This window comes from Gymnoscopelus microlampas, assembly GCF_963454915.1.
Source record: "Gymnoscopelus microlampas genome assembly, chromosome: 16".
NCBI lineage: Eukaryota > Metazoa > Chordata > Actinopteri > Myctophiformes > Myctophidae > Gymnoscopelus > Gymnoscopelus microlampas.
Genome location: NC_139953.1, coordinates 29679644 through 29702242, shown reverse-complemented (window position 1 = coordinate 29702242; position 22599 = coordinate 29679644). Strand labels below are relative to the sequence as shown.

At 42.1% G+C, this 22599-nt stretch overlaps 2 protein-coding genes across 2 annotated transcripts; both read left to right on the top strand.

Moving 5' to 3' along the window:
- The first annotated feature begins 227 nt into the window (after positions 1–227).
- Positions 228–11795, top strand: nus1 (NUS1 dehydrodolichyl diphosphate synthase subunit). Its single transcript, XM_084083378.1, has 5 exons — positions 228–869; positions 3205–3336; positions 6985–7137; positions 9853–9952; positions 10736–11795. Exons 1-5 carry the CDS (start codon positions 464–466, stop codon positions 10824–10826), a joined length of 882 nt encoding a protein of 293 aa, XP_083939504.1. The 5' UTR covers positions 228–463; the 3' UTR covers positions 10827–11795.
- A 3126-nt stretch (positions 11796–14921) lies between these two features.
- On the top strand, positions 14922–17674 carry ttll2 (tubulin tyrosine ligase-like family, member 2; the record flags this gene model as incomplete). The annotated part of the gene is made up of 3 exons (XM_084082155.1): positions 14922–15173; positions 15558–17017; positions 17216–17674. The coding sequence occupies 3 exons, from the start codon at positions 14922–14924 to the stop codon at positions 17547–17549; spliced, it is 2046 nt and encodes a 681-aa protein (XP_083938281.1). The 3' UTR covers positions 17550–17674.
- Between the last annotated feature and the right edge of the window lie 4925 nt (positions 17675–22599).

Below are 22599 nucleotides of genomic sequence, written 5' to 3'. Positions count from 1 at the left end.
TTCGCTATGCGCCATGGGCCTGTAGATCGGCTATTTTTGGCACATGCGTCACCACTGTCTCGTCTAATCAGCGAGCTCCGTGTAATCACCACGCACCGGGTTCAGAGCAGAGTTGCCATGTCCGCTTATTACAACCATTACAACCGACTTTGGGCTTTTGGGGCTTGTTTTCCACGTTGCTTATTTCTCTCACACAATCTGGCAAGCAACGCTGCACGGGTTCAGAGGTGAAGGGTTGCTGCCAGTCAGATGAATGAAGATGGCAGCCGGGGGACTGAGGAGATGGAACTTGGCAGCGAAGCTAAATGGCTCAAACCTTTAAAGTAGATTAGCCTGCGTATGTATGCGTCACAACTTACTACCGAAGTGACATGTGGCTCTGGTGCGACTTCTAACCCGCTATCCTTTGACACTCTTTACCGAGGAAAAGAGGGTGGGGAGAACGGACGGTAGTTCACTCATCATGGCGCTCATCTACGAGCTGGTGTGGCGGGTGTTGCACGTATTCCTCCACCTCCACAGGACGGTGGTCACTTGGTTCCGACTGCGGCTTCGAAACTGGAACGCGCCAACGACGCCGTGGTGGAGGCGGGCGGTGGCGGCTCTCCTCATGCCCATCGCACTGGCCGGGTTCCCGGACCACTACAAGAAGCTCACCCCGGCGGCGTCCGGCGGCCAGGGGAAGCAGCGCTCGGCGGGCGGCCGCCGCCTCACACGGTGCGCCGCCGACGGCAAGGCTCTGGAGAAGCTGCCGCTGCACCTCGGCTTGTTGATAGCCGAGGAGGAGCTGAGCTACACGGACATCGCCAACCTCGTGGTCTGGTGCATGGCTGTCGGCATATCGTATGTCAGTGTGTATGATAGCCAAGGTGAGCGTTATTATTATGGTTTTAATTAATGTATATGAAATACACCCCTCCTCCCTCCCTCCCTCCCTCCTGCACGATCATGTGCTCCAGCTTCTTGTTTTTCTGGAAGGCAGCAGGGGTTGTTCTATTTACAAGAAGTGGTCTTGCTCTTAAATAGCTAGTTACATCTATTTGTATCTACATTTCTAAATTAATAACCTGAATCATGGCTTTGCCCAGACCATACACAGTACAGTCTTCTTTGGTGTTGATTTAACTCAGAGATTGTGAATTGTAATGGAACCTAAATGGACTGCACACCTGTCAGTTATAAATGGATACATTAATTCTGGGGATTTGGCTGTGTATCTGCTTTTTAGCCCAGGGTCCTCCTCTTCAATACGTGTACAATTATGGCGCTCATGTCTAACGTTCCCACTGACTGGCAGGCTACATTGTGTCTGGTTTATTGCAGAATGACCCAGCACTGGCTAAAGTTATACCTCTGATTTTGGCAACTCATGCACTGACTGCATATCGAAATACTTGTGTTTGGTTTTTGAGGCCCCATGTCGGCATGACCCATTCACCCAATTCAGCGATTTACTGCAAATAGATTTCCTCACAAATATCTGGAATTCACAGCTGCATGTGGATGCTGCCAAGAACGACCCTTTCCTGCAGCTTTCACTGTTAGCTCCTTCACTTGTCTTAAAGTATTGCTTTATTTTATTGCTGTTGTTGCACAATCTTGTGGACTTCTTGATTCTTGAAAGCTACCCATTTGCCCTTCAATACAATAGCATCATGGTAAGGTTATCTTAACTATTGTTGTTTCAGGCTGTATTTGACATTGCGATTGCCCCAGTTCAAGGCTCGACACACATTTACTGACTGGGACATTTAAGTAACATGACAGTAGTTCCTCTTTATGACTAACAAGGGTCATTTGTTTCACATTGTGTGTCTCGGACCTGTTATTAAGCTTCTACTAATAATTTCTCCATAGCTGCATAAGAATAGACTTGTGCTAATGTTTGTGGAACTGGGCCCTTATTTCTTACAGAGATTAGTCAACAATACAACTACTGATAAAAACAATAGCCCTGATTGGGCTTATTTGAATCACAATCACTTAGGGAGAGAAAGGTAGGCTCTCTGGCAGGATTTGATCCTAGGCCATATCAGGGCCCGTGTTTCTATTCTCATCCTCTCTCACACACTCACAACCTGCTTTATTGGCATGACTAGTAACAGTCAAATCTACCAAAATAGTTATCTATCAGATGGTGCAATGGAACACATGACATGAGAGTTTGGTGAAACAGGTGAAATGTGCCAGATTTATGTCAACTTTAACCTATGTTAGTATTGACATATTATATTTATGTTTTGTTGACGTATTTCCTCGTTTGTACAAGTCAAGTATCCACACAAGACCGAAAATGCTTAATTCATTCCAGTGAAGGAGAGGGGGGGCTCTCATGGGTAAACCATCACTACACACACCTGTAAAGATTTGTGACCGCACCTTGCACGGTCATGATTCTATCTCGATGACAAATTCTATCTATAGACATAAACACAGAATCCTGATAATGTACTCACACTTTTACATATAAATGTACATCTAAGGATGTTTGCATGCACACTTTGTTTTCACAATACATAGACTATATGATCATTTAAAAACAAAGCATTTTCCCCCTGATTATGGTAGCATTATATGGGTGATCTTGGACAAAATCTAATGATTATTATTATGACTATTTTTTTTATTGTTAGGATGACTTGGTGCTTTCACAAAATATTGACACAATTAGATTTTTGATCAGTAATGCCTATAATAACTTGAAGGTAATTGTAAAAAAATAGAACAGCTACAACTGTCAGGTAAGTTAGTAAAATGACTATAAATGCTGTCTTTAAAACCAGTAAAAGACAACATTTATGCCATATAACAATATTACTATATCCAAACTCCCAGACGATATGTATGGTATTGATGTAATATTGACATATTAGCCCCTAACCCAGAACCTCTCCAAACAGGACATAAAGTGTATTACTTTTTTACCATAATCTCTCACAAAAACACACACCTACCTACCTCCAAACAGTCTTCTCCACACATTTTCAAGGACTGTCATTCACAATACCTGTTTACAGTTTACAACCATGAAGAAGTGTGATTTTGACTCAAGGGGACAAGGAGATGGCTCAGTGGTTATTACTGACCATTGATAATGGACAGGCCCCAGAGCTTCCAGGCTCAGTTCTTGATGCAAATAAATGTCTAAATGTCAGTCAACTAAATGTCTAAATAGCTCTTGTAAAAATAACTCTCTTCTGCCAGGAGTTTTCCAGAAGAACAACTCTCGCCTCCTGGAGGAGATAGAGAGGCAACAACAGGACCTGCTGGGCCTAGAGGCTTCTAAATATAATATGCAGTTCCTCAGCAATGGGAATGACAAGCACCAGCACCAAGGTAATGCCATTTGCTTTCAACTTTTCTACGTTTTCGCTAGGGTTGGGAATGGGATCCTTTAGGATTTTAACGATTCCGGTTCCTTAACGATTCCCTCTTAATGGTCCGATTCCTTAACAGTTCCATTTAACTATTCCTATAGGGTTCCAACTGAGAGTGAACCAAATAGACCCTTACGGGTGCATTTGGTTCCATTTGTACACTCTCAGAGTTATGGGGGTCCTTGAAAAAAAATAAGTTTGAGAACCACTGGTATTGTAATTGTCCAGCTACCAGCTCTGACAGTGTGATAAACGGGTTCCGGAAACTGTTCCAAATGTGATGGAACCGCTTCCGCTTCCTTGATGTTGGATCCCATGTAACTGTCCTTTGCATAATCATACTAGATACTGTAGATGCAGCTTAAGAGACTAACAGTAGGGATGGTCCAGTACATTTTTTATTGTCTGATTCAGTAACGTATTACACAACATCTGTCATAAAGCATGCCAACTGGCTTGATGACTGCACCCTCTGATAGTAGATGTGGGAAGAAAAAGTCTTTGCTGTTAGGTCCGGCGTTAACATTTTCTCTTCCTTTGGGCTAGTGGTTGCTGAGTTGAGGAGTTGAGATTCGAAGTCCTGTGTCTATCTTGATGGACAATAATAATAATATGAATAATGAATGAATTATTTATTTTATTATTTAAGTGTCATGCCACCTTGTGGCCCATCCCTCATGGGATTATTATGGGCGTTATAAATAAATGTTAAATCTATGGCACTTCACAAAAGCAGCGTTACAAAATAAAGTAATAAAATACACATGCAGACGACAGCATCGGAAGATACAGAAGAAAACATGGTAAATAAATTAGAATTATGAGGATTGAGCATTAGCCTGAAATGATGAGCAATGCTTTGCTTGAGGAGCTCAAGCTACGGTTTGGTTCATAGGAGGAAAGTGGTTCACAAATGTAGGTCAGAGCGAGACCAGACATGAATAGTACAATTTGATTAAAATCAATTCTAAAAGATGGGAAACCAGTCTAGGGATGCTTGGATGGAAGAAATGTTGTCAAATTATTTGGAGGCAGTTGAAAGCCAAACTGAAGTGTTCTGTAATCTGTACCATTTGCAGACAATGTAGAGAATTTTGGGTAAGACTGGTGTACAGAGACTTACAGTAGTCAAGATGTGAGGAAATGCAAGCAGGAACAACCTTTTCAGATCAGAAGTGGACATCTCATGATAACAATTAGATTGAATATCCTTCTTTACAATGTTGTTCCAGATTGAAGTCACCATTGAAAGTAACGCCCAGGTTTCTAAGACATCCTTCTACTTTAGCCTCAATAATGTTTTTAGTATTATTTTAAGGAGGAGAGGACAGTGGAGAGACACAAGGGCATACAGTAGGTTTTGGTGTTCTTGGTCCCACAGTAAGGCCTAGTGCTCTTCTAGATCTCACAATGTGCCCAGAAACAGGCTGTACACAGCAACATTTGTTAGTTTAACTCACCTGTTTGTTGGTTTCCCCCAGTAAGCAAAGGAGAAGGCTATTTTCATTTTGGCTACAATGTGATACATTATACATTAATACACAATAAAAATGCCTCAAGAGGCGACATACTATAACCAAGCTGTCCACACTATAATAGCCTAGTTCTTGATGGAGAATTTGTTCATCAGCACGTTCTGGCAGGAACAAAAATGGATGGAAATACGGTACAGCATCCCTTCTGCCATGTGTTGCATCATCACTCATTCATTGCCCAACGGTTGCACGCCCAAACAATACCCACCAGACGAGTTCTGCTTGAGTGTCATGATAAACTGACATAGAACAGTTGTTAGAACAAGTGCAGAAAAGGTTTGAACTTGTAACAATGGGACAGAAACTACCCCAAAGTCCATTATGGTCTCCACTTACACCCGCCAGATGTGAAAGAGTCATTTCTTTTCTCTCTGATTGTTTTTGTGGTCTGTCTAAATACCCTTTAGACAGAGCTCTACTCCTCTCAGCCTCAGGTTAGACCTGAACATCTCGTTTCAGAGGGAGAAGACGAACTCCACAGTAGCTGCTTTTATGACACCATCATGTCGGTGTGAAATAACTAATAAGGGGAAGGGTTGGGCCAATGGAGATGGAATTCGGTCAGCCAATATACACTGACTAGGAAGTGTCTGCTTACAGCCCATCTGTTCAACGCTGATAGCGGAACAGCTCTATTGTCCCTCAGCTACGGAATTTGTCAGACGATATACAGGCAGTATAGAGGGCAAAATACCTTGCAGTCTTTCCGTTGTTCCCCCCATTGGACTTCATCAGTAAGTCCAATAGTGGTTAAAAATATCCATGCATGTCAAAAAGGGGCCGTGGCATAAAGCAAAACTACAGAAAACTGAAAAAGTGATTTAAACTGAGTTGTTCTGTGGCTTCCATAGTCAGCATTTGTCCCACACAGTGAAGGTACAGAGTCTAGAGTAGACCTGCTCAAAACAAATTGACTTTGAGTTTGAATGTAGCTCATCATGTCATATGCCCCCCCCCCCCCCCCCCCCCCCAACTGTCTCTCATTACATCTACAAAGTGGAAATGCCTTTAAAATACTCAACTGTATATTCCATTTATAAATTGAAGTAGCTTTTGTAACTCTCTGACCCTTTTACACAGATCACTGGATTACAAATATGAATGTTGTTGGTGCATGTAGTTAAATACTAATATATACTTTCACTTGACTTGACTGAAAAAAAGTTTCAGTTGAAAATACGTAATTTCTTACTCAAGCAAAATAGTGGTCCAGCAAAGTATAATTTTGTGCCTTATATATCCCGATACATCTTGGTAGAACTTTATTCATCTGGTCGAGTCATAAAAGCTCCCAGTCATCAACAGTGTGTGTCAGGTGCATGCAAGTCTAAAGTTCAACAGTGTGGGCGGGAATGTTTTTCTTCTGCAGTGTGTGTGCTCTTGTACTTCTATCTGTTTGAGGGCCATTTGAGGGGGACATTAGGACTGAGTTGAATGAGGACATCACATGTTGCTGGCTCTCATCCGTCAAGGACCATTTTAGGGAGGGGTTAGGATTACGGGCAGTTGGACAATACATGTAGCCAGTGTGGATTCGTAAGGAATAAAGTTCAATGTATTTTATTTTACACAAACAGATAACAATAAAGCTGGTAGCAGCTTCATCAGCGTGTGCGAGCAGTTAAGTCAGCAATGAGTCAGTCAAGCTGTGCTTATTATAATACTCATAACATTTTCAAAGACAAGGACCTCTACAGAAAATAGATATAAAGTGATGGATGGACAGTGAACTCAGTTCAGTGATGGATAGTGATTTCAATTCAGTGGCTGATAGTTAATTCAATTCAGTAATGGAACGTGAATTGAGTTCAGAAATGGATAGGGAAGTCAATTCCATGCTGGACAGTAAATTCGGTTCAGTAATGGATAGTCAGTGATTCATCTCAAATATGCCTCCTACAGATTATCAGGCTGTTTGCATGATGTGAGTGACATGCTCCCTTTTAGTCATTTAGCTGAGTGTCATGCAAACTGTCTGAGCTAAAAGGAGAAAGTCTAAAATAGTGTTGTATAAGAAAAGAGACAAGAATCAGTCGGGTATATATTGTAATGTGTGTGTTTGTGTTCCTCAGTGCTGTCCTGTCAGCCGGTAGTGAAGGTTCTGTCACCAGCGGATGGGAAGCAGAGCATCGTTGCAGCAGCCCAGCAGCTGTGTCGTGCCGTGGAACAGAAAGAGAGGAGCTCCAAAGACATCGATGTCTCCATGCTAGATGCACTACTAAGAGGTAGGCGTGTGTGTGTGTGTGTGTGTGTGTGTGCGCGCCACGGCTCCAGACTAACTTTTTTCACCACCCAAAATATAAATGTATCTGTCCCAAAACATTTTATATATTTTTAATTAATACATTAATGTATTATTATTGCTGGTGAAATATGCTTGGAAATCCTCTCTATTTCTTATACTGTGATTTGTGGCTAAACATCTGATTGCCAGCCAGGGTTGTTGGTGTAAGAGGGGATGTGGGTGTCATCTACGGTAAAGAACCATGCACAAGTGTTGGACGAATTACGGTAAACTCTGGTTTTACTTCGTCCGTACGACAGTGTCGTACGGAGAACGACACTGTCGCGGTGAACATAGCCGATCTACAACACGTCGCATCCTCGAGGGCTTTTAGATCGGCTATGTTCACCGCGCAACGCTGTTGTACAGACAAAGTATAACCAGGCAGATTGGAAGTTGGAACGGCTTGTAGATCAGCTATTTTATTGTTGGATTGGCTATAGTTCCCAGATTGGCAGTATGTCTGTTCTCCACCTTTCTGCTGTGTTACCCTTTTCAAATAGTTTGCAACTAAGTTCTACCTGAAAAGGATGATCAGCACTGCTTGCGGCAACTTTTAAGCATTATGATGATATGATATTTATTTTCAGTCTCACTGTCTCGTGCTGCGAGTTTGCGCACCGTTTGCGCAGTGACATTGATATGCGCAGTTGGCTAAAAAAATCCTATTTGCCCCGTCTGTGTCCCAGGGGAGATTAATTTGCGTCCCAAATTCATATTTGTATGTCCCCGGGACGTCGGGATTCCCTTTGTGTGTGTGTTTCTAAGGCATCATAATCACTTTGCCAGTAAGACTTGCCCATTCAGAGTTGTATGTATGTACCCCTCGGGCACACATTGAGGGATAGACTTTCCTTTACAATGTCCGTTTGTCTAAAGTCTGGGGGCATTTGATGAAATCTCAGGGGTTCTTTCTGTGAAAGAATGTACTTGTTTTCCTTTTGTTGTGTAATGATAAATTATTAGCCTGAACTAGCAAATCATTTATTCTGCTTAAAATATTTTTAACTTGGGGGACCCGGAGCAAAATGTCTTCTTCAGTGTGTCCTCGGTGTGACTCCCGGCCGGCTGGTGGACTGTTTACTGTGTGTGATTCCACTGCTCTCTGTCCGCCTTTCCTGTCTCTCTCTCACTGGTGCTATCAAAATGAAGCAGAGAAAATGTATCTTTGAAAATTATCTTAGCACAACTGATAGAGACAGAACCCCCACCCCTTTGGGAGTCATTGGGATCAGGTTTATGGGGAATCCCAGAGAGGTAGGCTGGATAATGAGTCATATTCTTTGCTCTGAATATGTGTCTGTGAGCACTGGTCAGTGGCATGCACTTTGGCCTGGGTATGTTCCACACTGCCAACCCTCACCCAGCACCATGTGACAATGAATGAGAAATGAATAAGTGACATTCCATCCGGCACCGGGTTTCAGTGGTAAACACCATTTTCCTGGGCATGTCATAATAGGCAAACATTTGACAGAAATAGCCGATCTACAGTACAAGCTCATAATGCATCGTGTTGTGATCTTGTAGATCGGCTATTCTGGGCAAAGAGATTTAGTGTAGAGGGATGACCTTGGCCGGGTCATACCAGGGTAGAGTGAACTGGAAACCGCAAGGTTCCCAGTTCGATCCCAGGTTGGGGGGCTCCCCCAGAGTTAGTGTCGAAGTGTCCTTGAGCAAGACGCTGAATCCCTAATTGCTCCCGATGAGCAGGTTGGTGCCTTGCATGGTTTCCTCCGCCATCGGTGTATGAATGTGTTTGTGTGAATGGGTGAATGTAATGCACAATCTATGTAAAGCGCTTTGCATAAAAGCGCTATACAAATGCACCATTTACCATTTACTGAACCCCTAATTGCTCCCGATGAGCAGGTTGGTGCCTTGCATGGTTTCCTCTGCCAAAATCTATGTAAAGCCCTTTGGATAAAAGCACTATATACATTTACCATTTAGCTGTACATCAAACCACCTCCTCACGCTAGTGACACTACAAAAACAGGAGATAGCTAGGCTCTTGCCCTATAGGCCACATGGCTCGGCAAGGCTTACTTGCCTCGGGAACCCCGGTCAATCAAGTATATACAGTATAAGTGGTTATGTGGGAATCTCAACAAAGTTGTGAATCTCCTTTAGGGAGCAAGCAACGCAATATCAAAGAAGTGACTTCTGCAGATGATGTGTGCAGAAGACATCAAACAGTGTGAAAGACTGTCAGGCCAGATGATATATCATCATCACCCCTTACTGTTTAATTTAGATACAGAAACAAAGTTACAGATCACAGATGTTACTTTATTTGTATGACACATTTCAAAGGCAGAAAACGCTTCACAGAGTAAAATTAGACCAATACAAAAATAAACAGAAAGTAGAAAAATGTGGATCTAGGGATCCACATAGAAATTGTGTGGCTCCAGTGTGGAGCTTGGATATACAGTACTACCTAGTTTGGCGCTGATTGGTCCTGCGGTTTGTGAGATTAGCGCCAGACACACACATGCACACACCCTGTCAGACGGCTAGCCTATTGCAGGGACATGCCATAATAATGGCTTTTTTTACTCTGTGACATTGTAATACTTGAACGGTATGCATGTGCTAAAGAGCCTTTCCTGTTATGTCAAAATCATCATATATCATATTGCTTCCTTTTCAGAGTCGAGGAATATTCCAGACCCAGAGCTGGTGGTGAAGTTTGGTTCAGTGGACAGCACACTGGGATTCCTCCCCTGGCACATCAGGCTCACCGAGTTCATGTAAGAAACGTGTGTGTGTGTGTGTGTGAGACCTTTTTGCTCTTTCATCATACCCATCCATGCCTAAGTATGACATAAGAGCAAAGTAGCCACCATGTGAATGGTCAGTGTGGCAATGTGCAGTAGAAGTAAGTTTCATTCTGACATGTGACCCAGTGCAGGGAGAGCTGGAGCAATTGAAAAGTATATTTACCCAAGAGCTCCCTCCTATACTTTGGGATGTGCATGTCCACATGCAGGCTAGTGTGTTGTATTGTGCTGTCATTGGAAAGTATTAACTTTGAGGCTCTGTTTGTACAGTCATGTTTTTTTAGAAAATATATTTAGTGCAGAAGTGCTTTAATACTTTTTTAGAATTTTGACAGTAGCATAGTTCTAATAATTTCAAAGGTTGTCTTCTCACAGCTGTCATCAGCTTTCAATGTAGACGTAAAGAATGGATTTAGTAGGAAACACTAGGTATGCTGTGTCCTAGATCTTAAGTACTTAAGACCTATTTTTTTTTATATTTTATACTTATACTTATATGAAGGTGTTGCCACCAAAAATTGCCAATCTATAAGCTCACAATCATTGTCACATTACATATCTGCTATTATTTGTTTATTAATTTAGAAAAATGTCATCTATGACATGCCCAACATAGGGATGCTGGGTTGAAAGTGGTTTTAAAGGCCAGACGTTCCATGTTGTAAGCTACTCTGTTACTTCAATATTGCAGTGGATAAAACAAAGTCTTCCTTCTCCTAAAAGTCTTCCCTCTCTTGTCTGTCTCTGTTACAGTTCCCTGCCTTCACATATAGACGTGTCTTACAAGGACTTATTGGGTGCTCTGCAGACGTATGCATCGTGTGATCAGCGGCTAGGCCAGTGAAGGGAATTGAGGAGGCTATATGTTAAACTGCCTGGCCACACCAAGGCTTGCCACATTGAAATTGTAGCTCCCTTACCACCAGGTGCCATCAGCTGCGTCCTGTGGAGGAACTCCATTTCCCATCATGCAACGGCCAAACAGGAAAATAACTGAATCTATGGGGCAATATGGTGTAAATACATAAAAGCTTTGTACTGTCCTATCTCTGTCCCCTGTTGCTTACAACTAGATGGCCCCAACAATGTGTTTAATGCGTAATGTTGAGTGATGAAGATGTTTGGATTTTAGATTGAGGTAAACATTTGCTACCACTGAAAGATATTGTTAAATAGGCCTGAAACAGAGGAGTACTGCATGTAGACAGCCTCTGACTGCAATTCTTGTCCATTCATCTAGGAAGACTCACAAAAGTCTCAAGGTTGGGAGGGAGGAGATATTCCAAAGATCTCCATCTCTCTGTGTGATGAGGTCATGAATTTGCACTCCAAACATTCACTCCGTCCAAAATCAAGCAACTTCAGCAATCACATTTTGAACACATGCCGCTCTTATTTTGTTTTCTATATGTTTTGCGTGTTTTTGCCTCCTGTCTGTCTACGTGTATTTCTGTGAATAATCCACCAGGATATCTTTGCAACCAATTGATGGAACCATTAAACTATAATTGGGCCACATGACAAAACAAGCCCCGGAGCTGGCGATAGAAGAACTTGGGTGTTGGAGACATCACAGGACGTTGTATGAATTGTACAGTTGTGTTTCTTCACCCATGGGTTGGGACCTGAAGGTCAATCATGAGGGGCATGGACAAAGAACAACTTCATAGCCATTGTTAATCATGACAATAAACGGTAAGTTTGGGCTCCCAGTGCAAAACCGGTTTGAGAAGCACTGATCTAAATCTTATGTCTGGATGTTGTTGATGATGTGTAATGTGCGGATGTATTAAAGGTTATTCTTCCTCTACTACTGCCCTGATCTTCTTCCCCATCCACACACCTTCCAGCTACAATTGAGTCCTAGATACCTGTGCAATGACATTCACATTTCCCCATGGGGGGGGTCCGAGTCGAAAAAGAATGACGCTTCACCGGCGCGTTTCAATGTTGTAGCGCTCCTTTAGGAGCCCTGCTTCTACATTTCGGCGTTCTTCACCGTTTTATTTTTTTTTCTCACGCCGTGAGAACCTCCTGTTATTGGACGGTCTGAGGTTGGCAGACATGCATGCTAGTTAAACCCTTTGGTTAAACCAAATAGTTTATCCTGATTCTTCTATTCACCACTAGGTGTCGCATATGCTCCAAACACTGCAAACTAGTGTGTAGGTGGTTTGACCAGGTATTTCACCAATATTGCCAATGGGTGACCTGTCGAATTATACTATGTGACTCAAGTGTTGGAGTCACAGATGTCGTGATCAAGTAAGCATTCTTACTATAAGCAACAGTAACCAACCACATCTTTTCAGAGATACCCAAACGGCAAAGCATGGATTTGACTAGCCATGGTTCACATGACGCTCGTCTGTCACAAGCCTCATGGAACCGTTTGTTCCTGGTTTTCTATTTTTTACATGTACATAAACGTTCAAATGTATCGCTTAAATTTAATTTAATATAAAGTGCTGACCCCCATGCCACGGATGGAACAAGTTGAGCCGGCAAAGGTCTAAGTACCTGTATATTCCGTATTGTTCAATAAAAAGCTTTTTAATCCGATCGCCGGCCATTTTCTCCGAAGCTTTCAACTATACGACACTACTGGTTGGGAGGTGTATTGTACTCTGATACATTACCAAAAAAAAATGAAAATGGCTGCTGATCAGATTAAAATGCTTTTTATTGAACAATACAAGAGTTATGGGTACTTATCGTAAGCCGGCTCAACTTGCAACATCCGTGGCTCAGGGGTATGCATTTTATATTTGAAATCTGAACGTTTATGTACATGTGAGTTGTAAATGTCAAAAAATCGAATACCAGGAACAATCGGTTCCATGACATGGTATGACAGTCCTGTTTCAGAGCTAGGACTTGCCTAAAATGTAAAACAGTGCCCTCTGGTGGCAAGTAATTATACAACGGGAAGGGATCTACACATGAAATACATGACTGTCTGTCAATCCTGTTAAAGAAATAAATGCAAATGATGTTGAAAGAGATGATCTCTTCATTCTTGCCAACTGCAGCATGATTTGAGTTTCCTGATTTGAAAGTTCTGAACGCCTAGATTAATTTGAAAGAGGAGCTAAACAAATGTGCTTTTTTTCATCATCTGGGTATAAGAAGCCTAGAGCAGTGGTGGAAAAATAACTCACATTTTTTACGTATCAAAAGTATCAATACTGCAATGTAAAAATACTCCGTTACAAGTGAAAGTCCGGTAATCAAAATTGACTTGAGTAAAAGTACAAAAGTATGAGCATCGAAAACACACTTAAATTACCAAAAGTTAAAGTATTGTGCACAAGTTCAAAATTTAAAAATCTACAAGCTCACAATATTGCACGCATTGTGAGCTTGTAGATCTGCTATTTTCGAATGGCATATGAAATATATAGGGCTGAAGTGGTTAGTGTGTTTTAATAATCATCGAAATGTATAAAGTAACTAGTAACTCAAGTTTTCATATAATTATAGTGGAGTAAAAGTACAATATTTTCCTCTGAGATGTAGTGTGGGGTAGAGGTAAGTATTAGGTAAATGTGTGTGTGTGTGTGTGTGTGTGTGTGTGTGTGTGTGTGTGTGTGTGTGTGTGTGTGTGTGTGTGTGTGTGTGTGTAAAATTGTAAATACGAAAGAAAGTAAAAAAGAATACCTCAAAATTGTACCTAAGTATAGTACTTGAGTACATGTACTTAGTTACACCATGCCTATTAATTCTTCTGACTTGCACTCTACAGATATCATTCGGCCAGACGCAGACTCCACACCTTTTGGCGTCACTGCCACCCAAAGAATCGCAATTTCCATTGGCTAACTTTGAGGCTCATCTAAAATGTTACCGTTACTGTAGTCGCAGCCTTTGCTCGCTGTAGATTGCAAAGCGTGCAGTGACGCGCACGTTGATCTGACGCGACAGTCCACGCGTGTACATTCCAAGAGTCGGCGATCAAGACGTGATCGGAGTTGATCTGGACGGAGAAAGAAACGTAGCCAACTTTGAAGAAAATAACTAGGGTTCAGCACGTTGTGGACTTGGCAAGGTAAGAAAAACCAAGCACTGAGAATGAATGCATAGCAGTTGTCTATTTATTGCATAATAAAATAGGCCAGCCTAGCCCATACGTCTATCTATTGCCAATATGTCTATCTAGTATTGCCTATTAAAGTAGTAAGCCTATTCATTTTGGTTGAACTTTGAAGTTTAAAAAAAATCTGCATTCTCCAACTTGCACTCTCTATACCTAAAACATTTGCATAATGTTGCTAGAAAATTAATTATAATTATTACATGTGCTTTATAGTGAGCAATGGGTGGCATTTCATTTGCTAAAGAGGATTCATTTTACCAGACCAAAAATTAAGATGACAGGAGTGCAACAATTTCATTAATCATAAAAATGTATAGACACCAAACTGATGTTTTATTTTTATTCAAACCGTCTGACCATTGATCTGGTGGTGCTGTCACTGTATACCCATGCCATCCATATGATCTGGTGGTGCTGTGACTGTCCCCATGCCATCCATAAAAGAAGCAGGTTAACCATTAAGACCTGAGGCCGATTCTAAAAATGCCTTCTAAATCACTAGTTCACATGCATTATTTTTTGTGCCAAAGACCTCCAAAATTGGTATATATATTTGGCCGTGGACCCCCATCTGAAAATATTTTGTCCCTCAGGGACATCCCCAGAAGAGAAGATTTGCGTTAAAAAAAATTCTAACACTTTCAAGATTTTTCAAAGAAATGTTCAAAAATAGCAGATGTAGAAGCTCGCAGCGCTTGTATATCTGCTATTTTTGAGAACCACTGTTCTAAACCAATGTCCTAAATCTTAAAGACTTTTCTGAAAAACTTATGTTGCTATGTAGTTAAAATATAAAATGACACGGACGCTTTCCTGGTTTGAATGGGTTTTAAAGTGTTTCTGATGTGGGATGGCGACAGGGGGGAGGACCCCCGCCCACCACCCCTGGTGTTCCGGCTTCATCACGGCGCCCCTGAAGTGGTGAGGGAGGTGCTGCTGGAGCGTGGATGGGAGGAGCATAATGAACAGGAGCAGAAGGATGGGGACTGGAACCTTTACTGGAGAGCCTCCACCTTCCGCAACTCAGACCATGAGAACCTGCTTCCATGGCAGCGCCTCAACCACCATCCAAAAACTAGTAGCATCACACGAAAGGTGATTTGATAGTGATATCATTTATACACCTCTATTGCCAGCACAGCAGTTGTAATATCTGTGTAAAAGTATATCAAACATTTTAGTTTTAACATTATGCATGCTTAAATAGGATCTAAGAGCGTGTGCAGTTTCAGTTTCAAATACAAATATCTGAGTGAGTGCTTAACCAGTTAGTTACTTTATTGACACAATTGTCGAAAACCCATGAATAAAAACATTAAAAGGTACAATACATTAAAATATACAGTACACAACACAAAATCCCTTGACTCAGGAGCTTTCTGTTGCGCCTAAAGGAAGTCAGGTTTAAGTAGTTAATTCACAAAACGGTACAGGAACACACAAAACATTCTAAAACATTGATGTGTATTTTGTTTGAAGGACTATTTGGCACGGCACCTGAGGAGGATGAGGGGTGCACATGGTTCAGCACTCTACGACTTCAGTCCCACCGTGTTCATCCTCCCTAATGACTACACACGCTTCCTGGCCGAATACACCAAACACCGTCTGATCAGAGGTGGAGGCTCGTCGGCCTACTGGATCTGTAAGCCCGTTGGTCTCTCCCGCGGCCGAGGCATTTTCATCTTCGAGGACATTAAGGACTTGGTCTACGACTCACCTGTAATTGTGCAGAGGTACATCAGCAGCCCGCTGCTCATCTCTGGCTACAAATTTGACCTCAGGATCTACGTGTGTGTGAAGAGCTTCGTCCCGCTGACCATTTACATACACCAGGAGGGGCTGGTGCGCTTTGCCACCGAGAAGTACGACCTGTCTTCTTTGGACAATCTCTTCGCTCATCTCACCAACACCAGCATCAACAAGTTTGGTCCCTTCTACACCAGCGACAAGGAGAGCGTGGGCCAAGGGTGCAAGTGGACCATGAGTAAGTTCAGATGCTTCCTCCACAGCCAGGGCATCAACGCGTTCCCTCTTTGGCAAAAGATCAACAACATCGTCACGCTTACCCTCCTCACCATTGCCCCCTCCATCCCCTCCAGTCCCAACTGTATTGAGCTGTTTGGGTTTGACATTCTTGTCGATTCCAAGTTCAAACCATGGCTACTGGAGGTCAACTACAGCCCGGCACTGACCCTAGACTGCCAGGTAGATGTTGCGGTAAAAAAGGGGTTAATTGGTGACTTAATCGATCTGATGAACTACAGGTCAAATGACTGCCTGCGAGCGAGTGGCTACCAGAGACAGATGCACAAGCGGCCCTGCTGCCTCAGCAGCCAGACCTCAGACCTTGTCCTCCCTAAGTATAGTAGATCCCAGACTCGGAAGAGACAGAGTTGTAGTCAGTCCTCACAAACTCTGGCTAAAACCCCCTGTGAACCGACTCGGTCTTCACACACTCAGAAACTTCCTCTTCCTGAAGTGATTTGCCAGCACCAGTCCCATAAAAGAAGCCACAGCCAGCTGAGTTTATATAACCTGTTAGCAGACCGCCAAAGATACCTGCCTTCCTTTGACTTGAAAAGGAAACACGCAGAGAGGCGTTGGGTAACTAACACCAATGTTGGCAGAACCACGAAGACCCGCACTGTGCGAGGTGTGAACCCGATACATGACCCACATTTAAGGTCACCCATAAACAAACCTATACGCCCAGCTCTGGCATCATGGCCAACGGTCAACGGGGAACTCCTCATGTCTGAAGTTACACACTGCTGTGACAATGACAGAGCCAAGATGGACACGCCGGAAGACGCCAATGTTTCCTCAGTGAAATCTGATAGCCCTCGGCCACAACATAGCTATCTGAGGCAGATGCATCCACCTGTCGATGGAGCCCTGGTTAAAGCAGGGCCTTGTAAGCTCCCGGACATCCATAGGTAGTTATTGGTCTATTTATGTTTGCAAAATACATTTGAAATAGTTATCCTTCAAGTTCAAATGATCTTTAATACTTGAGACTTGCTGAACGTTATAAGAGAGCCTGACTTTGACGTGAAAAGACACAAACAGAATTGAAAAAAAGAAAAGAAGAAAAGACAGAAAACTAAACTTTGCTTTTTGATTCACTGTGCTAGACGCAAGCCGTTGAGACCTCCCTGGGGAAGCACCAGAGCACAAGCCAGAGACGGAACTCCTCCGCTGAGAGTTGGAGACTTCATACTGACATTCCCGTTCAACAAAGCCACTCTGAAGGCCTCGCGAGACAAACTTGATGTAAAGGTAGCCATCCAGGAGGTCCACAGGTTGACTGGTCAGCTGGTGACGGGCCAAACCCGATCAGAGAGGAAGCAGAGGCAGTTGGAGGAAGAGGTGCGAGAGGAGAGAGGTGTCGGCGAGGAAGATTTTGATTCCTTGTTCTGGGGTCCGAAGGACCCCCCACTGCTCAGAGATTGCTACCTCTCCAGTTAAAATAAGCCAATTGTCTTTTGCGATAAAGCATTTGGACTAGTCTGCCATAAAGCCTGTAGGGAAATAACAGCCCAAGTACTAAGTCAGTCACAGTGACATAGCATTTATTGTTGGAGTGATTAACAGTAGTGGCATAGCATATTAGAAAACAGAATTAGCCTGTTTATAGTGTTTAATATGCCTCTTGATTGAAAGATGTTGTTCAGGGATGTCACAGTATCTACTGTACAATTCGAGTGTGGTATGTAGTATCTGTAGTAGTGGGTGTGATTTATTTATGATTTATATAGAGGTTTGAAGTCAGGGAATAAATAGAGCCAATGGGATGTCCTCTCAAGTGTAGTAAGGTAAATATGAGTGCTCATCTGCATAATGGCTATATCAATTCACTGCATTCAGGTTAGGAGGCACTGTAACAAGGTTCTTCTTACCTGTCAGTCACATGAGCATGTGAGGCAAGGAGAAAGGCTAAGGGGGGACATTGACCTTGTGGACACCTCATGAATAATATGCCATTATGTGGAAAGAGTAGTCTCGTGCTTACACAGTTACACCGGTCGGATGTGTGGGGTCGATAACCATGCTGGAAGTATTTTTAGAACAGCCCTTCCATCTCAATTCACAACAGACTATACATTCACAATAAATACTTTATAGACAATCACAATTCTCTAATTGGTGTCTGTTGAACTACAAAATACGCACGCACGTACACACACACACACACACACACACACACACACACGAACACACACGAACACACACACACACACACACACACACACACACACACACACACACACACAATATATATATATCATAAAAAGCATCTCTGTTTTTGGTAGCTGCTATTCCATTTGCCATTTTCTTTTATTAAGCAATTGTACAAGCAGACAGATTTAGAGGTAACATAAGAATAAATATAGCTGCAAGCAGCGATAATACGGGGCCAGGGGGGGAGGGGGAGAGAGAGAGAGAGACAGACAGACAGACAGACATGGATACTGGAGAGAGAGACATGGATACTAGAGAGAGAGAGATAGAAACGGAATAGATTGGAGAGAGAGAGACTTGGAAACGGAATAGATTGATGAGAGAGAGATGGAAACGGAATAGATTGATTGGACATCTCATCCTATTGCCATTAACTGGAATCGAACTCTCAACCTTCGGACTAATATGCTGCAACACTACCTATAGTACTATAGCTTTGCCCAGGCTGATGTTGTCTGTTGAAGATCATAAACTCTTGCCTTCTGTCATGAACCAAGCCAACACTAAGATCACTCATTCACAAACCATTTGCCAATAGAGAAATTGTATGTCTCCTCGCAACCGAAAACAGTGAAAGCAGCCGATCTACAAGCTCAGAAACACGTTGCTATCTGAAAAGTTTTGAGATTTTCAGAATGAAGTATGTCATAGATTGAAAAAACATACTCTCAAATAAGCATTTCAGGTCATCTTTACCATTTGCACATGTATTCATTGATACAGTCATGTTGTTTGCAATTCAACTTAAATGAAGTCTGCATCAAGTGAGGCTTAAACTGGCGACCTTGAGATTGAAAGGCACTCATTTAAGGGAGACGCCATTGGAACAACAGACAAGGAACTGTGAAAAAGGAGATCACACAGATGATACAGTTTCACGCAAATAGCTGAAAAATCCTGGGTTTAAGTGTTTTTCAAACTGCTCAAAATTGCGGACAATCTAAGGGCCAATTGGAGTGAGATTGGTTTCAGTGATATTTGGAATGACTCTCTACATAACTGCAACGTTTCAAAGAAATGTGAGTCTTGCATGTATGTGTTAGGGGCAGATGAATAATTTTCATAAAACTGAAATAGTTAAAATCTATTTCCTCCTGGGATTTTTGAGTAATCTGTACGAAACATTTTACACATGAACTTAGGACCTTTGCTGACAAAACAAAAGCGGTGAAAAAATGCAGAAGTTATGAGCCAATGGCTGTTTTTCATATAATTCAAAATGGTGGGCGATCTAAAGGTCAGAGGTCAAAAGTCAGAGGGTGAAAGTTGTTCAGCATGAGGAGACGCATATGTGTATCCAAGTTTCATGGCTGTAGGTCAAACAGGGCATGAGTTGTACCTGTTCAAAGTTGGCATTTTTCAATTGAGTGCTATAGCGCCACCTTTTGACGAATGAGTGTGAGAATTATTTCTTGATCGTTTTTCATTACCATCTACCATATTGCCGAGTTTCGTAAAAAGCGACAGCACGGTTCAGCCAGAACTGCGAAAAGTGGCAGAAGAAGAACTAAAATACTGCCAATAATAAAACGGGTCCAGAGCTGGCAGCGGTGGCCTAGTGGTTAGAGGGGCGGCCTTGATACCGGAAGGTCCCTAGTTCGATTCCCCAATTCATCACATCAATCATGAATCACCGCTGAATAGCCCTTGAGCAAGGCTTCCATGCAGGGTCCGGCTGGAAACAAGCTTCGTGCTTAGTCCGACACCCTGGGTAAACAACGAACTTTGCTTTGCTTAGCTGAGCTCTGGCCCCGTAATAAAACAGGTCCAGAGCTGAGCTCTGGCCCCGTAACAAGCAAAATATACCTACACCAGGGGTCTTCAACAGGGGGTCCGGGACCCCTAGGGGGTCCTCAGAGTTACTACAGGGGGTCCGCCAAAACTTTGTGGGCTATTTTTGGCAAAGATGTAGAGGTGTAGAGGGTAAAAAGAGCAGACTAAGTAAACAAAAAAGTTTAATCTGAAACACAAGTTTATACAATTATAGAGGGGGTCCCTGCTTCATCTTTCTCTCAGCTAGGGGGTCCTTGGCCTGAAAACGTTGAAGACCCCTGACCTACACTATAGGTGTTTTTTCATGTTTGTAGCTGGCTGTAATCTTTCACTGAAGAGCATGCAGGGCAATGCTCAAATACACACAACAGTTCTATAGTGGTAAAAAAAAAAACAGTCAGACCTCTGTACCCTGCACGGTTTAACTGCTTCAGTGAATCTGAGACTCCTTGGACCATGTCATTCACTCATCTCTCCATCGCAGCTTCTTGCTCTCAGGAGAACCTGTTCCCCTGTCATCAGCCTCCAGCACAGATGTACGCCCAGGCAAGGATAACTTTTATTACAGTTTGTAAAAGTGACAGTTTCATGCTCATTGTCTGATGTGACTTTAAGGTTGACATGTAAATCAGTGTGAATGCTAATGTGCACTTCATTGTCATCATAAATGTATGATTATTTGTCTAATTGTTTGTTTTTAATGTCACCTTTTCTTCAATAAAGCCCTGCCAACTACACCATATGGCCTGTTCCTTGGGAGGAGTTGATGCAAAAAGGACTTTAGATTGTTATTAATTCAGTTCCTACACTGACACAATAGTATATGAGAAAAGTCATACTAAACTCGTACTGTGTCATAAAAAATGAAGTCATACAATACTTTAGTATAAACAAAATGCCATATAGTCCTGTCGTTCTTGTGACAACCCTGGGGGTTGTCAGGGTGACTGGTGTGGTTGTCATGGTTACTAACCATGTGTCATGTGTGTCAGAATGATTGGAGGGCGGAGTGTGTCATCAGTGGAGATCTGGCCCACCTGGATTGTCCTCTATAAAAGAGGTGGCTGGACTTCATTCTTGTTCTCTCTCTCTCACCGTGAAGCTCAGTGGGAGCACTCCAGCCTTTTGGATTTTGCTTGTTAAAGAACAAGATCACTGTGGTAGAGGTTTGGGTTGTGTAGTTACCTTGTCATGATGTAACTCCAAAGGTGAACAAGAAATCTAAAACAATTGCTGTATAATAATTGAATAGAAATTGATCATTCAAAATATGCTCCTCATTGACATTGTACGGTGAAACGGCTCTCAAAGTCACCCTTTTAGCACGTAACGAACACAAACAAAGCTGATTCAGTCAATATAGAACATCACCAAACCCAGTACTGTTTTTTTTTTAAATAAAAATGTCAACTTCCTGTTGATTTTACTATTTGAAGATCCAGATCCGCGGATCCAGTTCGAGTTCTTTTTAATAAAAATAGCAAAATCAACAGGATGTGAGCATTTTTATTTAAAAAACAAACGGTACTGGGTTTGGTGATGATCTATATAGTCTGAATCAACTTTATTTGTGTTGGTTTGTGCTAAAAGAGTGACTATGAGAGCTGTTTCAGCCTACAATGTAATTCAATGAGGAGCATATTTTTTTATTATCAATGGAGCAATTATTTTAGATTTCTTGCCCACCTGTGGAGATGCATCATGGCAAGGTAACTACACAACCCAAACCTCTGTGGTCTTGCCCTTTAAGCACTGTTAACCACCCCAGTATCCGTATAGTGGGTATAGCTTTAGCAGAAAATAGCCGATCGACAAGCTCACTGCGACACGTTGTGAGCTTGTCGATCGGCTATTTTCAGTCAAAACTTTCCTCATAATAACACAAAACAGAAAATACACTAGTATTGAGCCCTGAGGCTCACCGGTTACCCATATGGGGTTAAGTTAGTTTTAATAAAATAATTGAAACGTTCTTTGTTTGTGAGTTTCCTCATTTTGTTACAAACTCAGCCGTTTGCAACACACTTGGTTGGTTGTTGCAATAAATACATGACATTTAAGTGGTTGAATTTATGTAATTTGTTATCCCTGAGTCACTAGAATACCTCAAAACGAAGTATGGAGCTCGGCCTATAATTGATCATTGATTTGATTGATATGCTGCACGCCATGAGTGCGAAGTGGTATTTTCTTAAACTTAATTCAGTTAATCATAGAGGATCTGTGGTCATAATACAGCACTGTTTGAGGAACTATAGTTGAAAACTTAAGACATGTTTTTTAATGTCCAGTTCAAAGTGAGAACAATGTAGCCTACTTGATTTAACACCAAAACTGCTATAGTTTTGATCATCTGAAACTAAGGAATTTATAAATGACAAAAAGGGTATGAATTTTTATGACATTACGAAACATCTCTCTGTTTCCTTTCAATGAATGTGTAAATCTGGGTTCAGACTCAGCCAGAGTAAACGTTTTCTAACAGATGGTTTTAAACAACCTA